Source organism: Oncorhynchus masou, chromosome 29 (genome assembly GCF_036934945.1).
Source record: "Oncorhynchus masou masou isolate Uvic2021 chromosome 29, UVic_Omas_1.1, whole genome shotgun sequence".
Classification (NCBI taxonomy): Eukaryota; Metazoa; Chordata; class Actinopteri; order Salmoniformes; family Salmonidae; genus Oncorhynchus; species Oncorhynchus masou.
Window position 1 is genome coordinate 78,651,329 of NC_088240.1, and position 21,172 is coordinate 78,672,500.

Here is a 21,172-nt window from a genome sequence, read left to right on the forward strand (position 1 = left end):
GTCCAATCTTGTCCTCAATCAGTCTGGTCAATACGGTCTAGGCTAGACTGTCCATGCTTCCAATGCACTCATCACCTATCTAAATAAAAATATTACACAAGGCATTGAAAAACAATTGTATTAATAGTACTAAATGTTATAAAACTGGTCCTAGGAGTGAAAAGAAATAGTAGCTTGATTCAAGTTGTCCACCAGGTTTGCACAAGAAAATGTCTAGAGAAGTACTATGCAAGCGCAACAAAGCTCTGAAAAAAAAAATGGACAGAGACATCGATTCATTTTATATCGCTATCTTTATTTGTATCAGATTCCAGGGAAAACAAAAAATACTTTAGGCCTTGTATCCACGGCTGGATCTGCGCCCACGAGCACGCTCAAACTTCCTGCCCTTGGAGCGAATGTAGGGCCTGAGGGAGAGAAGAGATATGCCATTCATTCAGTGTTTATAAGTGTTTCAAACCACTTCCTAGATTCTGCAGATAATGTAAAGCAAAGCTATAGTCTGGGGACAAAACTAGCAAAATACAGCTAGGCCTGATGCATTTAAATTATGCATTTTTCCTTCTCCGTTCCTTCAAGTAATCACTGATATGATATAACTGGGTTAGAGAAAGTGAATCTAGTGGATCTCAGGCACATACATTTTTTATATTTTGTAAACAAACATCGAGTTCAACAAATTGTTCTACACCAAGAACGTTTTATTTGGATCAGAATGATCCAGATTCTGGAATCCTCCGTTTTTCAATTCAAGATCAATCTGGACGTTTTCAAAAAATAAAATCAGATGGATCATTCTGATCAAGAGGCCACAACATCAAGATCACTTAATCCAGATGTCTAGTGCTTTGAACAGGCCTACCTACACCTCGCCATCTACTGGACAGGCTATGGCACTACCACTAAACTGTCATAGGGAACCCGAGAGGAGTAAACTAATGTATATAGTGGTATTTATATCGTAAGATTTTCACTGTACCCTGCAATTACTCCTGCAACCCCTGTAGGTGACGATTAAACACAGAATCAAAAAGGTACATGCATTTACTTGCAGGGATGCAAACTGGTGAGGGCCCAAAAACACGAGGACATTTTTGTTACTTGCGATGTTCAACGATGTAAAGTTGCACGCGTGACTGTGCTTCTTTTCCCTTTATGGCAGTCTCTCTCAGTCTACCTGACCGCAAAGCCTAGTCAGACTGGCCTGTGCTCTTGTTCTTACAAGCGAAATGAAGATTCATTAATCCAACATAATAGAAGGACAATCACTGTCTGCACACCGCTCTCACCATCACGGCTAAGTACACCCCCCCCCCCCCCCCCAATTTAGTTCAGATCTACATGATTCACATGGATGACCTACTTTGAAATCATCCCTGTATTTGTCACTTCCCAATACAAACAAAATTGCCACATTCAGTACCTATACTGCAGTCAAATTAATTCAGATGTAAGAGTATTTTAAACCTCCTCACCTTAGTTATATTGACATATCTTGGTTGTAGTGCCTTTCACCTTTATAAACCCACCCTGAAATGCACCCTTCCAGTGGGATCAGGATTATCGCCATCTAATACAACTCTAATCACTACCTTTTGAGTTTTTAAAAACGCAAAAACAAATCTTCTTGATGATTAAAGGTCAGATTGGATTACAAAATCCAAATACAGAGGACCCAAATCTCATTTACCAGTTTTGAAATACTAAATTCTAACAATGAATTCAATTGCCGTTTTTTTTTAACACTGGGCTCAGGTGCTAATTCAGTCAGGTGCAACATATAGTTCAGAACATTTCAGACAAACTGACAATTGTTTCTACATAACAAGAGAAACATGTTTGTCCTTCTCTACACAATGCACATCTAGTATCCTCATTCTAAAGTAGGGCTCTCCACAACAAGCCCCCGTACTAACAAAACATCTTATCGAAGTTCTCAATATTCAGAAAGTGTCCTCCGTTTAAAAACATTTGTGATTTTCAGTGAAAACCAAACTGGAACGAACTTGTCAAACAATTTGGAAAACATTCTCTAAGTTGACAGATATTGAATGAAACCCTAGGAGAGCAGCAATCTCAAGACAGGGGTACAATACTCACTTGGTGTGACTGTGGGGGGTTCCACAGGCTTTTCCAAAATGCCTGTACACCTCTCTGCCCTTACGGGGTCCTGAAAGAAGGAAAACAAGTGAGTTTCAGACCAGAGTAACAGGACTGTCACTACTCAATAGCCACAAAGCCAAAATTGCCTATGATGTAAAAATGAATGAACACAAAATTAGCTTTTTGGCCTTAATTTAGGCAGATTTAGGTTAGCAGTGTGGTTAAGGTTAGGTTTAAGAGAAATTTTAGAAACAGGCAGGGTTTAGCCATAATCCGACTGTGGCGGTGATAACAGTAACAGGACTGTAGAGCAAAGGTACAACAGAATATTCCCAGCATAACTTTAAACTTGAACATCGTTCAAACTAGCAGTGTTCTTACCTGACAGCAGCACGGTGCCCTGTCCTTTGGGGGCAGCCAGAGCCAGCTGGTCAAAGGTCATGACCTGACCTCCGGCCTTCAGGATCCTGCGGCGAGCGCCGTCAGTCACCTTCAGAGCGCACACCTAAGGGAAGGGAGAACAGAGCACGTTTAGCAACTCGTGTTAGATTAAGTAATTTTCAGTGAAGTAGTCTAACACTAGTCCAGAAGAGCTACATAGTAACAGGGTGTGAAGGCTTTTGTTGTAGCCCAACACCAGATTAAAATAGTCAGGGGTGTATTTACTCCGCCGTTTCTTAAAACGGAAGCAAAGGCAACGGAGGGACCTACCTGAATTTGTCCAATAGAAATGCTAGTTTTGCTCTTAAACAATTTACGCAATAAATACACCCCAGGTTAAACCAGGTGTGTTAGTGCTGGAGCAAAAGCCTGACCTAAACAGGCATCCAGTAAGTTAAAAACAACCTTTACCTTGAGCTTGGGGATATCCTGAATTCTGACATCATCAGTGACGGTTCCCACGACAACTGCGGTTCGGTTCTCGCGTCCAGGCAGTTTCATCTTACGGATCTGAAGATGACATCAAATAGTTCAGACGAGGGACAACCTCCACAGGGTAAAGATAAATACTAAGATGCTTTCATTTTGCTATGTATTCATACCAATAAACCTGGAAGGACATTGTCCCGGTTTCTCAATAGCAATGGAACTTAGGCTAACTAGGGTTAATTGACGCATCGTTCCTACAAACTGGCAAATATGTAACAAGAGTTTCCCAAAAACACAACACTGCGAGAACGTTCACAAGTGCATGGTTGGAGCTGCCTCAATACTGATCAGAACGAAAGAAAGGCAGCGCAGCTCTCAGATCAACTTTCTCCATTCAAATCATACCGACGACAGATCAGATCCTAGAGGGATATTACCACTGTTGACTACAAATATTTAGGCAGTTTTTTCTAATCCAATAATAATGCACCAAATAAGATTTGTCATCATTGCACATGTTACACATGAAATATTGAGGCAAAAGCCTACAACTATAAAAATATAACTAATTGAACATCAAATCAATTTAGCTGACTGAAATAGGCATATGTTTTATATGTGTTTAATCTTATACTGTGTGACCAGTTAGACTCAAGCCTGGGGGTGGGTGTACAGTTCAAACACATACAGAGTATTAATATATTAGGCAAGTCTCTTTGATTTACATATAAATGTCCCAGAGACCCGCTAGAGTCCAGCCCGTTGTCATAGTCCTGGAGGGCCGATGACACTCTTTCCATAGTCAACAAATCCATGACTTCCACGCTGAAGCACTGTGATTTACAAACTCAAGTGGCTTACCTTACAGTACTTGGGGTAATACCATAATGATGATATAGAGATCAAATTACTGTCACAAGACAAGTAATACAAATAAACAGGAACAGCTAATCCACACTTGCTTCTTGACATGGACAGTTTATGGTTAATTATTGGTTTCTTATCTTTCCACAATAAGCCAGAAAATGAACTACACATTTCTTTAAACCAGTACTGCGAGAATTGAAGGGGTACAGAGGACATAAGGAACGGTAGCCCAGGGAGTATGTTCTTTATCACCTCTGCTCGTCCCTATAGTGCTAAAAGGTAGAACTGTCAATCTCTTAACGTCATCCCGAATGAGCTGCAGGACCCTTGGTATCGTACAGCTGGGATTTGACAGTGTTAGTATGATAGAGTATAAGTTGGTTTTGAAGTCATGACCACTCAGTGATACCACTTATATCCCCCGTAGACTGTTTTAATGTGGTCATCTCGGTTTCCATTGCAAGATTTTTTTATTTATTATTATCCTTTGCTCATTTGTAACAATAAAGACATTTGCAACTTCGTATTTGTAGTCAACTTTGTTCTGAAGTCAGAAACATCTTGATTCCATGTTTAGCGGAGATCTTGTGTATAAAGTGACGCAGATGGGCAAAAAAAAGCATCCAACGACGAACACTCAGTAAATAATGAGCGGTTTCAAGTCCAATTTTATTAACGATGGTTTTGGGAAACCGCTGAGCTTGTACAAAGCTCCAACAATGAACTTAGTCTTAAAATGCATTTGGGAAACTGGGCCATTACATTTAAGTAATTTAGCAGACACAGGAGCAATAAGGGCATGACAGACTTTTCACCTAGTGGGTTTGGAACCAGCGACCTTTCGGGTACTGGCCCAATGCTCTAAAATCGCTAGGCTACCTGCCACCCCAAATGGGACATGTTCAAGAAGTCACATGAGAGGTGGAAAGATCTCCATCTCTAAGGTATATTAACAACGACATAGGAGTCAAAGGTCAAAAGAGAATCATAACTAGAATGTTTGCGCAAGGAAGTGTCAAACGCACCAATAAAGCATTGTAGCGCAACAGGCACGGCAGGGTAGCCTAGTGTTGGACTAGTAATCGAAAGGTTGCAAGTTCGAATCCCCGAGCTGACAAGGTACAAATCTGTCGTTCTGAACAGGCAGTTAACCCACTGTTCCTAGGCCGTCATTGAAAATAAGAATATGTTCTTAACTGACTTGCCTCGTAAAATAAAAGCTTTTTTTTTTTTTAAATAAGCAGGAGTACCAGCTGAAGTTGTCCTCCCACTTGTACTGTTGCCCTATTAAGTCTTTGAATCTGTGAACGTTACTGCCATTCAATATAGTTGATTGTAGCAATTTGATTCTGTAGCAGGTTAAAAACACAGCAAAGGGACGGATTGATGTAACTCACCATGCGAGACACCGATATTGGAGGCCTGTGGGTCCTGCTCATGAAGAGCCTCCTGAGCACCACCTTGTTGAAGGGAGCAGTGGAGCGACGGGCCAGGAATCTGTACAGCTTTGGGGAAGAGAACATAAACATTTAAAGAAAGTATTGACTACTCAATGTAAAATGTTAACAAGGGTTACTCTGAGCCATGTGCTGCATAGATTTTACAATTAACCAAAAAAAGTATAACATTGAGATGGGAAAATCAACAACTTAGTTGTCGGTCTACTTGTTTACATGACAATGCCTTAATGTATAAAGGTTGAGACACTTACCTTGACCAGGAGCCTCAGGTAGATATCCTGACTCTTGGGCTCCTTTCGGTGCACCTTACGGTCCTTGTTGTGTCGGATGTCAACTCCCTGTGAATAGATGGTGCAGGTAAATACATACAAACTTGCCATTCGCGCACTGATCAATTGAAAACCAAATCATTAGTTACACATTGTTAATGACACTTCTGATCACTGTGCCAGGAAAAGTACCTTTGCATGCTTCTGAACCCTATGCTTTATGGCTAGGCCTCAAACGATTGTAACGTTAGTAGACGTGGTCTATGTAACTCATACCTAAACAGCACACAAATCATTCATACCCAACTTGAATTTGGCGGCATACCGTTTAGCATAACGTTGCAGTCTCATACACAGCGGCTAACTAGTGATACAGTGGAGTAACATAGTTCACCAACACTGGTCAAATACCACGTTTTCATTTAGGGCCATCAACCTAGTCAGATATACGATATATTCGGACTTGGAAAAGCCTCAAAACGAATATACTAAAGTTACCGACATTTCTCGAACAGCAGTACCATTATCTTGTGTCTAAATTACACCCAGTCTTCCAGTAATTAGTGAAAATACCAGGTAGCAAGCTAGCTACTGTGACGCTAACCCCCGGTAGTGAAGGACTGAACCGTATCGCTAAAACGCCAAATAGTATGTCAATACCATTCGGAATTCAAACCAAAGACATCAAGGCAAATATTTACATGGAAATGGTTGAGTTGTGCTACTGTAAAAGTGAGGATGGACTTAGATTATCAAATCGGAGCATTAACGATGTTCTCAGAATCTGTACCTACCATCTTAGACTCAGAGTGGAAAGGAAAAAGGAAGGGTCGCTGTCTCGCGATAAACACATCCCCGCGATTACGGAGGTCACACGCGTTTTCGTTGGCTGTTTTGCTATTACTTCCTGTGTGATCATCACGTCGTCCAAAAGTCATTATATTTATATTTTATGTTATTCTATTTGTTAATTAATTTAATCCATTCATCAATTGTGTATAGGCTAGTGTGAAGTGACTTTCTAACCAATAAGACCACTATGTGAAAAACAAATTACATTTCAAAATACAGTAGTCTATTATATTTTACCATGTGATTTACATACAATTAATAGCCAATTTTATTAACAGAACAGAAAATGTAACTTGCTTCTCTTCTTGTAATTTGTCAGGCTCTTTATTTTTTAACTTGATAAAATATTTAAATATGTATGTTTTTGTGTCAGAATTCATAGTTCCAGCTTTGAGAGAGAGAAAAAAAATGCATTTCTCATATATACAGTACCAGTCAAAAGTTTGGACACACCTCCTCATTCAAGGGTTTTTCTTTATTTATACTATTTTCTACATTGTAGAATAATAGTGAAGACTTCAAAACTATGAAAAAATGCATATGGAATCATGTAGTAAGCCACCAAAAGTGTTGAACAAATCAAAATATATTTTATATTTGAGATTCTTCAAAGTAGCCAACCTTTGCCTTGATGACAACTTTGCACACTCTTGGCATTCTGTCAACCAGCTTCATGAGGTAGTCACCTGGAATACATTTAAATGAACAGGTGTGACTTGTTTTTATTTTTAGTAATTTATTTATTTAACCTTTAATTAACTATGTTAAAAGTTCATTTCTGGAATTTCTGTCCTTCTTAATGCGATTGAGCCAATCAGTTGTGTTGTGACAAGGTAGGGGTGGTATACAGAAGTTAGCCCTATTTGGTACAAGACAAGGTCCATATTATGGCAAGAACAGCTCAAATAAGCAAAGCGAAATGACAGTCATTACTTTAAGACGTGAAGGTCAGTCAATGCGGAACATTTCAAGAACTTTGAAAGTTTCTTCAAGTGCAGTCGCAAAAACCATAAACTATGATGAAACTGGTTCTCATGAGGACCACCACAGGATAGGAAGACCCAGAGTTACCTCTGCTGCAGACGAAAAGTTCATTACAATTATTTGCACTTCAGATTGCAGCCCAAATAAATCCTTCACAGAGTTCAAGTAGCAGACACATCTCAACATCAACTGTTCAGAGGACACTGCGTGATCAGGCCTTCATGGTCGAATTGGTGCAAAGAAACCACTACTAAAGGACACCAATAAGAAGAAGAGACTTGTTTGGGCAAGAAACATGAGTACAAGCAAGTCTCGTGGAAATTTGTCCTTGAGTCTGAGTGTTGGTTCCAACCGCCGTGTCTTTGTGAGACACAGAGTAGGTGAAAGGATGATCTCCGCATGTGTGGTTCCCACCGTGAAGCATGGAGGTGGGATGGTGTAGGGGTGCTTTGCTGTTGACACTTTCAGGGATTTATTTAGAATTCAAGGCACACTTAACCAGCAAGCCTACCACAGCATTCTGCAGCGATACGCTATCCCATCTGGTTTTCCCTTAGTGGGACTATCATTTGTTTTTCAACAGGACAATGACCCAAAACACACCTCCAGGAATGTAAGGGAGAGAGTGATGGCGTGTTGCATCAGATGACCGGGGTTCCACAATCACCCAACCTCAACCCAATTGAGATGGTTTGGGATGAGTTGGACCACAGAGTGAAGGAAAAGCAGCTAACAAGTGCTCAGCATATGTGGGAACTCCTTCAAGCTGGTTGGCTGTTGGAAAAGCATTCCAGGTGAAGCTGGTTAAGAGAATGCCAAGAGTGTGCAAAGCTGTCATCAAGGCAAAGGGTGGTTACTTTGAAGAATTTAAAATCTAAAATCTATTTTGATTTGTTCAACACTTTTTTGGTTACTACATGATTCCGTATGGGTTATTTCATAGTTTTGAGGTCTTCACTATTTTCTACAATGTAAAAAATAGTACTATTAAAGAAAAAACCTTGAATGAGAAGGTGTGTCCAAACTTTTGACTGGTACTGTACATATACAGTGGGGAGAACAAGTATTTGATACACTGACGATTTTGAAGGTTTTCCTACTTACAAAGCATGTAGAGGTCTGTAATGTTTATCATAGGTACACTTCAACTGTGAGAGACATAATCTAAAACAAAATCCAGAAAATCACATTGTATAATTTTTAAGTAATTAATTAGCATTTTATTTTAGAATTTGTTGCCCTCCTACGGCCTCCTCCACGTCTCCTGATGTACTGGCCTGTCTCCTGGTAGCGCCTCCATGCTCTGGACACTACGCTGACAGACACAGCAAACCTTCTTGCCACAGCTCGCATTGATGTGCCATCCTGGATGAGCTGCACTACCTGAGCCACTTGTGTGGGTTGTAGACTCCGTCTCATGCTCCAGCACCGCCAGCATTCAAAAGTGACCAAAACATCAGCCAGGAAGCATAGGAACTGAGAAGTGGTCTGTGGTCACCACCTGCAGAACCACTCCTTTATTGGGGGTGTCTTGCTAATTGCCTATAATTTCCACCTGTTGTCTATTCCATTTGCACAACAGCATGTGAAATTTATTGTCAATCAGTGTTGCTTCCGAAGTGGACAGTTTGATTTCACAGAAGTGTGATTGATTTGGAGTTACATTGTGTTGTTTTAAGTGTTCCCTTTATTTTTTTGAGCAGTGTATATATATATATATTTGCTTTCATTTAGCAGATGCTCTTATCCAGAGCGACTTACAGGAGCAATTAGGGTTAAGTGCCTTGCTCAAGGGCATATCAACAGATATATCACCTCGTAGGCTTGGGGATTCGCACCAGCGACCTTCCAGTTAGTGGCCCAACGCTCTTAACTGCTAGGCTGCCTGCCATCATGCAAAGATGAAAAACACATTCTTTAAAATAACAACTTTAATCAAATTATAAGCGTGCAGAACATAAAAGCTGTTCAATGAAATAGTTGTCACAATTTTGTCATCACTCAGCTCATCCAATAACATCCATATCAGTGAGAGGGCGGTTTGGTTTGTGTATCATCTTTCTGCTGTCTGAAATGGCACAGGAATACTGTCCACACCAGCGTGATGCCACCCACAAACACTGTACGAGCAACTGGGGGAACCAGGGAGAAATTCAATGCCTGAGAGAGAGAGAGAGAGAGAGGGGGGCGGGGGGAGATCAGTGTGTGTGTGTGTGTGTGTGTGTATGCATATAATGTGTTATTGTTTCTACCTGCATTGTTGACCAGTACACCACTCCAGTCTGTCATACCCAACAAAAGAGAGAGACAGAGAGACCATTAATGTGGTTGTGGTGACCTAGACTTTCCTCTCTTCCTTCAGCAACTAATTCATGCTCTGCATCCTTACCTTGTATGAAGTCCAGAATTTCTCCCTCCAGTTTTCCAACGGGTCCTCTTTGTTTTCTAACACACTAAGACCTTAAAAAGAGTAACTCATATTATAGAACAATGTTTAAGCCATACACATTGAAAGTTATATCACACCAACACACACGTGTAGCACTTGGGGATGTGTGAAACTTACTCCTCAGCCACACACACACACACACACACACACACACACACACACACACACACACACACACACACACACACACACACACACACACACACACACACACACACACACACACACACACACACACACACACCTATGAAGAAGGCACTGATAGTAGCGGGGGCAGCAACCAGTTGATCCAGCACTACCTTCCCTGACACCCTTTTGGCCCCTCCCCCTGGCAACATCCTCTCCAGCCCCTTCAGCCAATGGTAGTTGAAATTGGCATGGAAGCAGAACCCAACAAAGGCCACTCGTGCGGTCTGGGACCAGTCAATATCAGCCCATGTTGTGACACTTTTAGTACCAGTGGAAATATTGGTTCCCTCCATGTTAAGCTTGGCCCCCTCTGAGTCATGGCTCTTGTGTGTTCCCTTGTCTGTGTTTAATCCTCCACTCTGTTTCCCACCAAGCATGCTTTGCTGTATGAGGTCTGCGGATGCGAACAGGGTTGTGTATCCGACCACATTGCTGATGTAGGGGTGGGCCTTAAACAAGGCCCAGGCTCGACTCATGGTTACTGGTGAATTCAGGGGAGAAACAAAGTGGAAACATTATGGAATAAGAAAGAAAACATTCCTTATGACTAATGAATTATATTACACTTACTTATAGGCTATCAGCATCACAAGCTAGATTCAATGATCATTTTATTTTGGATAAAAGTGGACTTTTGATTTCATTACATTATATTTTCTAAGGTCCCACCCAATCCTCAAATCCAGTGGGCTATGATAGATAAATTAAACAAAATAACCTTGTTGTTATGCCTTGTCAAATTGAGCTTTGACTCCTTGCTTTAGACAAAGAGAGAGACAACTTACCTTACAACTTAGCTGTCTCATCCACCGCTTGGAACACAGCAGTGGCAGAGGCACAAGATTCACAGTGCTTGCTGCTGGAGGACACGGAAGGGTGGGTCAATGGAATTCTCAGCCAATAAGAAGCAGGTTCTCAGAGGTCAGAGAGGTCTGCTTGGCTGGTCAAAGTTCTGTCAGAGGGAGTGTGATAAGGCTTTACCTAGTAGCCTTCTTTTGCAATGAAAGCATGTGAGAAAAGCACAGATGTGGAAAGCAGGAGGGAGAGTGAATGGATACACGGAGGAGAAGAGCTAGAGGGATACAGAATGTAGTGTTTAGAACATGAATTAGACAGATCTGATGAATAGCAAGAGTTGTCATACTGGTACAATACCGCCAATCAAACTAAATACAGTATTACTACAGTGCTACTACCACAATGCTTCTAAAGTAGCCTACTGTACTAGCCTATTAAATGCAGGACATTTGACTGATGCGCTCAGATCGTGTGTTTATAACTGACTTTGGTGGGAGAATGGTATTACGTTTCTCAACACATTCCCATTCATTGCCACAGCCATGTGTATGTGGCTACTTGCTGCAAAACTGCCAATAGTGACAACAAAGATCCACACTCCTACTCTTTACTGCTGGAAAAGGGTTATGGGTGATGTCACTTACCAAAGTAATGGTCCACAGTATAAGTCAGCAAATCTATACCAACATGCCGTTTCTCAAAGGCAGAGTAGACCCTGGTCTCACGCATGTGGCTGCACTAAAAATAGATGCCACTCCTGAAACCACACTTCCCTCCTTTGGTTACATGTGGTAAGTTGAATTTACAATGATAAGCACAGTGTATATATTTAAAGGAATAGTTCACCCCAAACTGCCAATTACATGGAATAAGATGGTGGCAATAATTTCCGCTCCCACTTTGGGATGGAGGCCTATAGATTTTCCTATTTGAAATAACACACATACACCCTACCTGTTATTCAGTTATGCGGTGAGGATAGTCTATTCATTCGCTGTGCTGCCATAGATATGTAAAATAGAGTGCTAGGGCAGACCTCTGCAGACCCTCAAGGGCAATGTGCCATTAGCAACCACCTCAGCTCTGAGCTCAGAAAATGTGATAATGAACAGCTTGTTAAGTACCTCAACTGGTGCGTTGTGTCTTTCAGTAGTTAACAAGCTGCCTTTAGTGTTCCTCACAATGGAGATGTGCGCCTACGCTTCTACAAGTAGTTGACTTCTCAGATAATTGCCCTCTTTCTTGTCTCTGTCTCTCATCCCTCACTTCCCCAACCACTCTTCATTTGTCGGGCTGCTCTGTCTCAGAGCAGGGGATTGATGTGTGACGTTCAGCATTGACTCATTGAGACACACACACACACACACACAATCAACCACGAAACCCCACCTCTCTCTCCATCTGTACCTCAACTTGTCTTTCTGACACATTATTGGGATTCGGTCTACAGAGGTAGAGATAGCCACAGCAGTGCCAAGGTGAGTTTTATTTGTATTGTTCTATATCGTAGAATAGTTTTTGTTTAATAAGTGGTTTTGATGGTCCAGCTTGTTGGAGCATGATGCTGGCATCCCTAATGTTATGGGTTTAATTCCTGCATGGACTGTTATTCTGTCTGCTAAATGACCATTATTTAATCATTCCAATTACACCTTGGACAGAATTTTCCCTGAAAATAGTCAGCTGGACCAATTATTAGAGGGTTTTGGTTATTGTTTTAAACCAATGTAATATCTGAACAATTATGGGATACCCTAATATGTTACAGGAGTGCCCAGCCCACTTGTGTGGGTTTTGTTTCTGTAGGTCCTGTTGGTTCAGTTTAAGACTCAGTGAAGTTGTAGTTTCACAATTGTGGCAACAGATTTCATGTCTCATGCAGGTTGACATTTTTGTTGTTGTTGCATTGAGGTGCTCCACGGAAAATGTGAAACTGAATAATTCTAACTTAGACATTGTAGATAGGCCTTCAAGATTACACTACAAGTTTCCCACATTTCAATGGTTCTGTTACAAGTCATATCTGCTGCCACTTCTAGTGGTATATGCTCCCATATGGTGGGAAGCTCACAAGAAATGTCTTTGGACTTAGGGAAACTCATATTTGACCTTATCCCCCTCTACAAATGTTGATACCTCTGTTACCCCTCCCACCTCATCCTTCTCTCTCACCACATCCCTGATTAATACCCCAGACCTGTTACTCCTCTCTTCCCTTCTCCTCCTTCCAGCCATGCGTCCATCCAACCCTGTGACCTTTGAACCCAGGGTGGAGCGAGGTGTTCCCTGGGGTCGCGACCTCTTTACCTTTGTGACATCAGCAGCAGGCCACATGATGCGGACACTCCAGAGACCAAGGAAGAACAGGCCATCCAAACGTCAAGTCAACCACCGGCGCTTCCTACACAACATGATCCAGAGGTGTGTGTGTACCGTATGTGTTTCTGGTGAGAGTGAGTGCCATTATAACATGCCTTAAACTGAAATGTTATACTGCCCCTTCTCTCAAACAGGAAGTTTGCAGAGATAGAGGCAGCCAATCACCAGCTTGTGTCTGTCCTCTTCTCAACGGAGGTAGCGAATAGCGACACACCTTCCCCATCACGACAGCCAATAACCACTAACCAATCTAACAGCACCTCTAAAGAAGGTATTCTCTCTTTAATTATCCAGGTGACTTGATGCATAAATTAAGCAAACTGGGCTCCTATGATGTTTATACTTATCTTCACCTTTTGTCCTTTCTCCTACCTCTGAATGAACCCCCATGTTGACTCAGACTCCCCTCCAGCTCCTGTAAGTGCAGAAGCAAACCTTTCCCTTTGTTCACATGAAACTGAAGCCCTTGCAACAGAACAGAAAGACCCTGGAGCCCAATGGAGGAGACTCAACCCCAAACATCTCCAAATGGACCAGTCCAACAGCAACACTCCAAGTAAAGGAACATACCAAATGACTCATAAACAGTGGGGCAGAACAGAAAATCAAACTGACTATAGATCATCCATAACATCAGAGAAAACCATTGTCTTAGAACAAGAGGAGGAACACTTTCACACAGAACCCTTCAGTTGTGATGTCACTTCAGAGGAGAGCCTTTATAGCTGGATAGACAGCATTAGAGAGAAATATGAAACACAACACAGACACGACTCAAATTCAAATATCACGGCCCCAACTCAAAACCAGAGGGCCCTACCTTTAAACTTGGATATCTCAACCTTCAACCCAACACCCCTCTCTCCCGGACTCTCCCCCCTGTCCCTAGATTCCTGTGATTTTGGGGTCACAACGGTCGCAGACAACTCCGCTTGCTTCCAGTCCCAAAACAATATGTCAGACAGTGACACAGTGGAGAGCCAGAGAATGGACATGTTGAGCCTGTGGGACTCAGAGGTTGAACCACAGAATGATGGGGACCCTCCGGCCCATCTAGAGACCATCTGGGGGTATCCTGGTGATGAGAGGAGCCTTGGTGATAAGGCGCACGTTGATGACATCACGTATCTGAACCAATCCGAAAGTTTCATAGAGAAGTTGATGCTCCACACCAGCAGCAGCAGGAGTGACGGTAGATCTGAGATGGAGCGGATTGACTGTGATGGAGGGCAGTATGAATACGGATCTGGATACGGATGTTCTATCAATCCAGTAACACCCATAAGAGACTTCATTAGTGGCCAGGGCAGCTCACAGTGTATGTTGGAGAGTGCTGTGGGAAGACAAGGTACAGATAGGCAGTTCACCTGTTTAAATATTAACCCAAACCAACTGTCCACCTCTGTAGGCTACCACTGTGACTTCCCAGACCCCAACATCCTTCAGAGGTCTTGTCCCCAACAAGATGGTACCTTCTTATTGGTGAATGATGATATGAATCAGAGTTGTATTCCCTTTGAGGGAGTGGCCAGATCCTTCCCGGCCCCAGTTCACACCCCTCATCCACATCAGGTTCTGACCCCGCCCCTGGAAGATGATTGGCTGTTCACTGATATCATGGGGGCCCATCAGTGTGAGTAGTGGGTCCCGCTACTGCCCAAATTCGCTGCAGTGCCACTAAAAAGGGGGAATGATACTTCACCTTATAAATGATCTATTGTGGTTTGACTGTATTACTGTATTCACTTCTTTATGTGTGTAATGTTAACTTATTGATAAATGGTGAAACGTAATTAAATAAGTCAGTGTTAGTCTCTCCTTACATTAAATTACAGTAAATGTGTACATGTAACTGAGTGTTCACCAAACCAATTAACAAATTGAAACACACAAAATGTCAAAACCAACAACATATATTAAAGTTCACCCCAGTCAGATATGTTTTATAATTACAGCATCAAACAAAAAATTGATAATAAACACATTTCCAAAATGTTCAATTTCCACAGAAGCCATAAAAGAAAGAAAATCAACAAAATTATAACACTTTTGAAAAAGCACCGGTCTCTACAGAGGCACAGACACTTCAGTTCTCTGATCACATTCCAGGGGTCAGCCTTCAACCTTTAACCTTTCACCTCAAACAAACCTTCCTACTACTTCCCCTGAAGACCAAATCTAGATAGTTTAAAATGTAGTGATCTTAATTTTCACAACTTTAAAGTGACAGTTTGCATCCAAATAACATTTAAAACATCTGCTCAGATCTTTGACAAATCAGTTAGATTTACATATAAAATCTGCATCATCTCCAGAGAGATGGGACTGACTGTGAACCAGCCACTGATACTGCCGGAGTCTGCCCTCTATTGGTGCATATGTAAAGTGCAGCATTTACAGTAACTTACAAAAAAACAATTACATTTTGCCAAATAAATCACACGAAGAGGAAGAAAAAAAAAGACCAAATTCATGTCGTCATTTTTTCTGTAATCAAATACTAATAGAACTCATTGTTAATTCAAAGATCCCATGTCCTCATTAGGCTGCTAGTTCTGAAGATCTGACTGTTTCTATAGTACTGCCATGAAAAGGATCCAAATGGATCTTGGTTTGCTCTCCACTGTGTCAAGCTTGACATGAGATAATGATGGGGAACTGTAACTTTGCTCTGATAAATGCTCTTTAAACAACCTTTTAGTTCAACCCTGCATGCGTTTCAAGGGGAATGTCCTAGTCTTATGTGGAGGGAGATAAATACTCTTCCTTGTACAAGAGCAGACAACCGGGAGACTATGCGGCCAATGCTATAATCAATGGAATGCACCGCCATGCAAATACGTAGTGTTTAACTAGACTGAGCAGCGAAACGTCCCTATGTCAAGGTGTCGTGTGCCTGTAAGAACAGTATGTGGACAGGATATTTATTCTCTGTACAGACTTCTGCCATGTCAGGCAGAGAGGTTCTGGGGCTGAGAGGAGTTCAAATATAAACAATATACACTAACAAAAAGGTGTTGCACTTGTTAAACTTGAATGAATGGTGAATGTTGTTGGAGATTAAAGGGGGCGGGGCATGTATCCTCTAAAACTCTATCTTCTAATTGGCTAGAAATCTCCCTGTCTGTCACTTAATCAAAAGACAACATTTTGGAAGATTCGACCCCTTATGACCTCCGCAAAAACACTATTATGATATAAGGGGAGGGAAGCCTAGAGCGTTACTGTTCTAGAATGATCTATACAGAAATTCCGGGTAGAAACAGGGTTTTCTTGGTGCTTCATAGGACAGATCTGAAGACAATGAACTCAACGGAAGTTGCTGGAAAAAGTCCTCCACTTTGGTCTGGTATTCCAGAAGGTAGTTCTATGGATTACAGTGGAAATTCCCCCAACACTCGTCTCCGCCCTACTACTCTACTTGGATCTATTCTATTCTACTACGTATACAATAATTCCCTTTTCTCATCCATACGCCCACCATTTGGTTAAACACAAAAGCTTTGTTCCATAAATATATTACACAATGAATGAAAAAAACAACAACAATATTACAATGTACAATATGTCTGTTTGATAAACACAAAAGATATGGATGCTTATGATATGTTGAGAATGACTAGCAGTCTCAAAACGCCAACATTACGTCCTCAATTTTCACATGTTCCTGTTCTGTGTAAGAGATTCCAGTGTCCTGCTCCACAGGTGAGTTCTGATGTAGTGTTGGTTATTGTCTTAAATGTCTGTCATCTCTCTGTCCAATATATTTCCAGTGCATTCCCTACTAACCAAGACCTACAAACTTCCCTAACATCCTGATACACTGTCAAATAGAACAACCAATACCCCATCCAGGAATTATTCAACAACACAAGTCTACATAGATAGACAGATGTTGTTAACCACAATCGACCTAGTAATTGTGATTCTGTTTTTAACCTCTCTCTATTGCCATGGTTGCAGTGTGTGAGGCCCTGCCTTCCTTTCCATCAGTGCCAGTGATACCATACCAGTATGTCATCGACCAATGATATGTCTGAACAGACTGGAAACAATACAGAAAACAACCAGCGGCAATAAATAATGGAGGATTTTGCTCATATTCAGACTGATATAAATGACATAGATTCAACTGCCTGTATTTATAAGAAGTGATATGTTAAAGACTTAAAGAAACTATCTACCTACTGTATATCTACCTACTGTATCTATCTACCTATGCAATCCATTGGCCTAACTACAGTAACTACCTATCTGTCTCAATCCAAAAAGGTCAATGAATGTCTAGATAACCCAGATCAGAGCACAGGACCGAAGACAGACTGCATGGTTTGTTTTGCAATAGTGTTTGATGCAACTGCAACAACATGTTTGGTTGTCATCGCTTCTCATGACAAAAGATAGCAACATTTCATCATCTCATGACAATCATAAGATGGATTGATAAGGTCTACGATGATGCCGGTGTTTATGCCCTCGCCAGTTCCACCAGTATGTGTGATGATGGAGTGAAATAGCATCAGTCTTTTTCTATAGAAACTTGGCGTTGGCTTCATTCTTCATTGTGCATACAACAGCAAGGTTGATTATCATTTTTCATTTTTTCTCTCTCACTTATTAACCCTCTTCCCTGATTGATATTTCCCCCATAAATGACCTAATTCAAACTACAAACAAATGAGTAATATATCCTAAAATACTTCACAGACATTGTTTGTTTTCTAAAATCATTTTTAAAATAATAACTTGGCCTTAAATTGAAATTCAAGTGAGAAAGAGAAAGATGAACAACTCATGGGAGCTTCTCCCAGGCTTGTTAAAAGACAGAAGAGCATATCAGCTGTCTTTCACACTAGCAGTCAATGAGCGATTACCTTTTCCAGGACACACACTGACAGAGGGACGACATACATAGAAACATGAATCAGTCCCCTGTGTGTGTGTGTGTGCGTGTACATGTGTGTGTTTCTCTAGTCTTGCAAAATGTCTTCCCAAACATGCAGATTGTCATTAACCCTTTGAGGAGTGGAACATTATTCGGAGTGTTTTATTCCAGGATTCTACAGCATTCTAGAACATTTAGCAGCCCTTTGCGATGTCCTCAACTAGAACGCTAAACACAGGTGGAATATTGTCAGAGTTCCTCAAAGGGTTAAACATGGCCTTACATTGATAGTGGCCAGTAGCCATCTTACTTCTGCCATTTGAAGCATAATACAGTATCATAACAATAGAACATGGCTAAGCTGATATAATTCACTTTCCCTCAGATGTCTGGGAGATGAAGCTTCCCCCAGTGAGATTACAGTCCATATTCTTGCTCACGAATCATCAACAAATCCTCTTCCACCCTTAAATTGTGAGAGCAAGAGAGAAAGAGAGAGAGAGAGAGAGAGAGAGAGAGAGAGAGAGAGAGAGAGAGAGTGTATGCTCTCTGTTCTAGTTTGGACTGCAGAGGAAAGGGTTTAAAGAAGTGCAGGATCAGTAGGTCAGTCTATGTGAGGGTGTATTTGTATGTACATATACATGTATGCAGGCCTATGTGTACATATACATGTATGCAGGCCTATGTGTACATATACATGTATGCAGGCCTATGTGTACATATACATGTATGCAGGCCTATGTGTACATATACATGTATGCAGGCCTATGTGTACATATACATGTATGCAGGCCTATGTGTACATATACATGTATGCAGGCCTATGTGTACATATACATGTATGCAGGCCTATGCGTCTGTGTGAGCATGTATCTGTATGTATGCGTGTGTGTTTGTGTGTGTGTTACTCAGTGTCGTTGAGGCTGTATGGTGGGGGGGGTCCCAGACTGTTGTTTTCAGAGGGGGGTGTGGGGGTGCCTGGGCCAGTTCCGGGGCCAGTACCAGAAGAAGGAGTCGGGGAGGGGGGGGGCTCCTCCGAGTCAGAGTTCTCACACGACAGATCATCCACCAACGCCCTGCGACCTGAGCGCATCCCAAGGGGCATCGGAGCACGCCTGGCAGGAGAGAGGTGGTAGAGAGGGTCATGGAGGTGTATAGGAGAAAAAGGGAGGGTTCATACATTGCATTTGGAAAGTATTCAGATCCCTTGACCTTTTTCCACATTTTGTTACATTACAGCCTTATTGTAAAATGGATTAAACCAATTCTTTCACTCATCAATCGACACACAATAACCCATAATGACATAGCAAAAACAGGTTTTTATACATTTAAAACTTTTATACAAAAATGTCAAACTGAAATATCACATTTACATAAGTATTCAGTCCCTTTACTCAGAGCTTTGTTTTCATCACAGATCTCTCTGTACATCTTTCCCTCGATCCTGACTAGTCTCCCAGTCCCTGCTGCTGAACATTTTCCCCACAGCATGATGCTGCCACCACCATGCTTCACCGTAGGGATGGTGCCAGGTTTCCTCCAGAAGTGACACTTGGCATTCAGGCCTGAGTGCAATCTTGGTTTCCTCAGACCAGAGAACCTTATTCTGTCACACCCTGATCTGTTTCACTTGTTCCTGTTATTATCTCCAGGTGTGGCTTATTTTCCCCAGTGTATTTATCCCTGTGTTTCCTGTCTCTCTGAGCCAGTGTATTTATCCCTGTGTTTCCTGTCTCTCTGAGCCAGTGTATTTATCCCTGTGTTTCCTGTCTCTCTGAGCCAGTGTATTTATCCCTGTGTTTCCTGTCTCTCTGAGCCAGTGTATTTATCCCTGTGTTTCCTGTCTCTCTGAGCCAGTGTATTTATCCCTGTGTTTCCTGTCTCTCTGAGCCAGTGTATTTATCCCTGTGTTTCCTGTCTCTCTGAGCCAGTGTATTTATCCCTGTGTTTCCTGTCTCTCTGTGCCAGTGTATTTATCCCTGTGTTTCCTGTCTCTCTGTGCCAGTGTATTTATCCCTGTGTTTCCTGTCTCTCTGTGCCAGTGTATTTATCCCTGTGTTTCCTGTCTCTCTGAGCCAGTGTATTTATCCCTGTGTTTCCTGTCTCTCTGTGCCAGTGTATTTATCCCTGTGTTTCCTGTCTCTCTGTGCCAGTGTATTTATCCCTGTGTTTCCTGTCTCTCTGTGCCAGTGTATTTATCCCTGTGTTTCCTGTCTCTCTGAGCCAGTGTATTTATCCCTGTGTTTCCTGTCTCTCTGAGCCAGTGTATTTATCCCTGTGTTTCCTGTCTCTCTGTGCCAGTTTGTCTTGTATGTTAGTCAAGTCAACCAGCGTGTTTTGCCCTGTACTCCTTTTCCTATTCTCTTTTTGTCTCTTTTTGCTAGTCTTCCCGGTTCTGACCCCTGCCTGACTCTGGACTACTTTCCCGCCTGCCTGATCATCCTGCCTGCCCTGACCTTGACTCTGCCTGCCCTGACCTTGACTCTGCCTGCCCTGACCTTGACTCTGCCTGCACTGACCTTGACTCTGCCTGCCCTGACCTTGACTCTGCCTGCACTGACCTTGACTCTGCCTGCCCTGACCTTGACTCTGCCTGCCCTGACCTTGACTCTGCCTGCCCTGACCTTGACTCTGCCTGCCCTGACCTTGACTCTGCCTGCCCTGACCTTGACTCTGCCTGCCCTGACCTTGACTCTGCCTGCCCTGACCTTGACTCTGCCTGCCCTGACCTTGATTCTGCCTGCCCTTCGGTACCGTTTGGACTCTGAACTGGTTTTGACCCTTTTGCCTGTCCACGACCATCCTCTTGCCTTACCTTATTGGCTTAATAAATACTGTAAGACTCCAACCATCTGCTTCCTGTGTCTGCATCTGGGTCTCGCCTTGTGTCATGATAGTTTCTCATTGTCTGAGAGTGTTTACGAGTGTTTTGGCAAACTCCAAGCATGCTGTCATGTGCCTTTTACTGAGGAGTGGCTTCTGTCTGGCCGCTCTACCATAAAGGCCTGATTGATGGAGTGCTGCAGAGATGGTTGTCTTGGAAGGTTCTCCCATCTCCACAGAA

The 21,172-nt window shown here is 42.1% G+C and overlaps 3 protein-coding genes across 4 annotated transcripts in view; all 3 read right to left on the reverse strand.

Annotated features, from left to right (window-relative positions):
• Window positions 1-274: 274 nt before the first annotated feature.
• Window positions 275-6,471, reverse strand: LOC135520671 (large ribosomal subunit protein eL18). The gene is made up of 7 exons (XM_064946391.1): window positions 6,364-6,471; window positions 5,552-5,638; window positions 5,238-5,345; window positions 2,956-3,054; window positions 2,485-2,608; window positions 2,101-2,170; window positions 275-407 (listed from the first exon to the last, which is right to left on the reverse strand). Exons 1-7 carry the CDS (start codon window positions 6,364-6,366, stop codon window positions 332-334), a joined length of 567 nt encoding a protein of 188 aa, XP_064802463.1. The 5' UTR covers window positions 6,367-6,471; the 3' UTR covers window positions 275-331.
• A 2,864-nt stretch (window positions 6,472-9,335) lies between these two features.
• Window positions 9,336-10,880, reverse strand: LOC135521328 (mpv17-like protein). The gene is made up of 5 exons (XM_064947246.1): window positions 10,829-10,880; window positions 10,099-10,524; window positions 9,795-9,865; window positions 9,658-9,687; window positions 9,336-9,565 (listed from the first exon to the last, which is right to left on the reverse strand). The coding sequence occupies exons 2-5, from the start codon at window positions 10,517-10,519 to the stop codon at window positions 9,431-9,433; spliced, it is 657 nt and encodes a 218-aa protein (XP_064803318.1). The 5' UTR covers window positions 10,520-10,524; window positions 10,829-10,880; the 3' UTR covers window positions 9,336-9,430.
• Window positions 10,881-15,117: 4,237 nt separating this feature from the next.
• LOC135520672 (myosin-10-like) overlaps window positions 15,118-21,172 on the reverse strand; it is an 87,379-nt gene continuing 81,324 nt past the window's right edge. For both annotated transcript variants that reach the window (XM_064946392.1, XM_064946393.1), the window contains exon 43: window positions 15,118-19,220. In XM_064946392.1, the coding sequence (XP_064802464.1) occupies window positions 19,010-19,220 (211 nt within the window). In that variant the 3' untranslated portion in view covers window positions 15,118-19,009. The remainder of the gene's footprint in view (window positions 19,221-21,172) is intronic.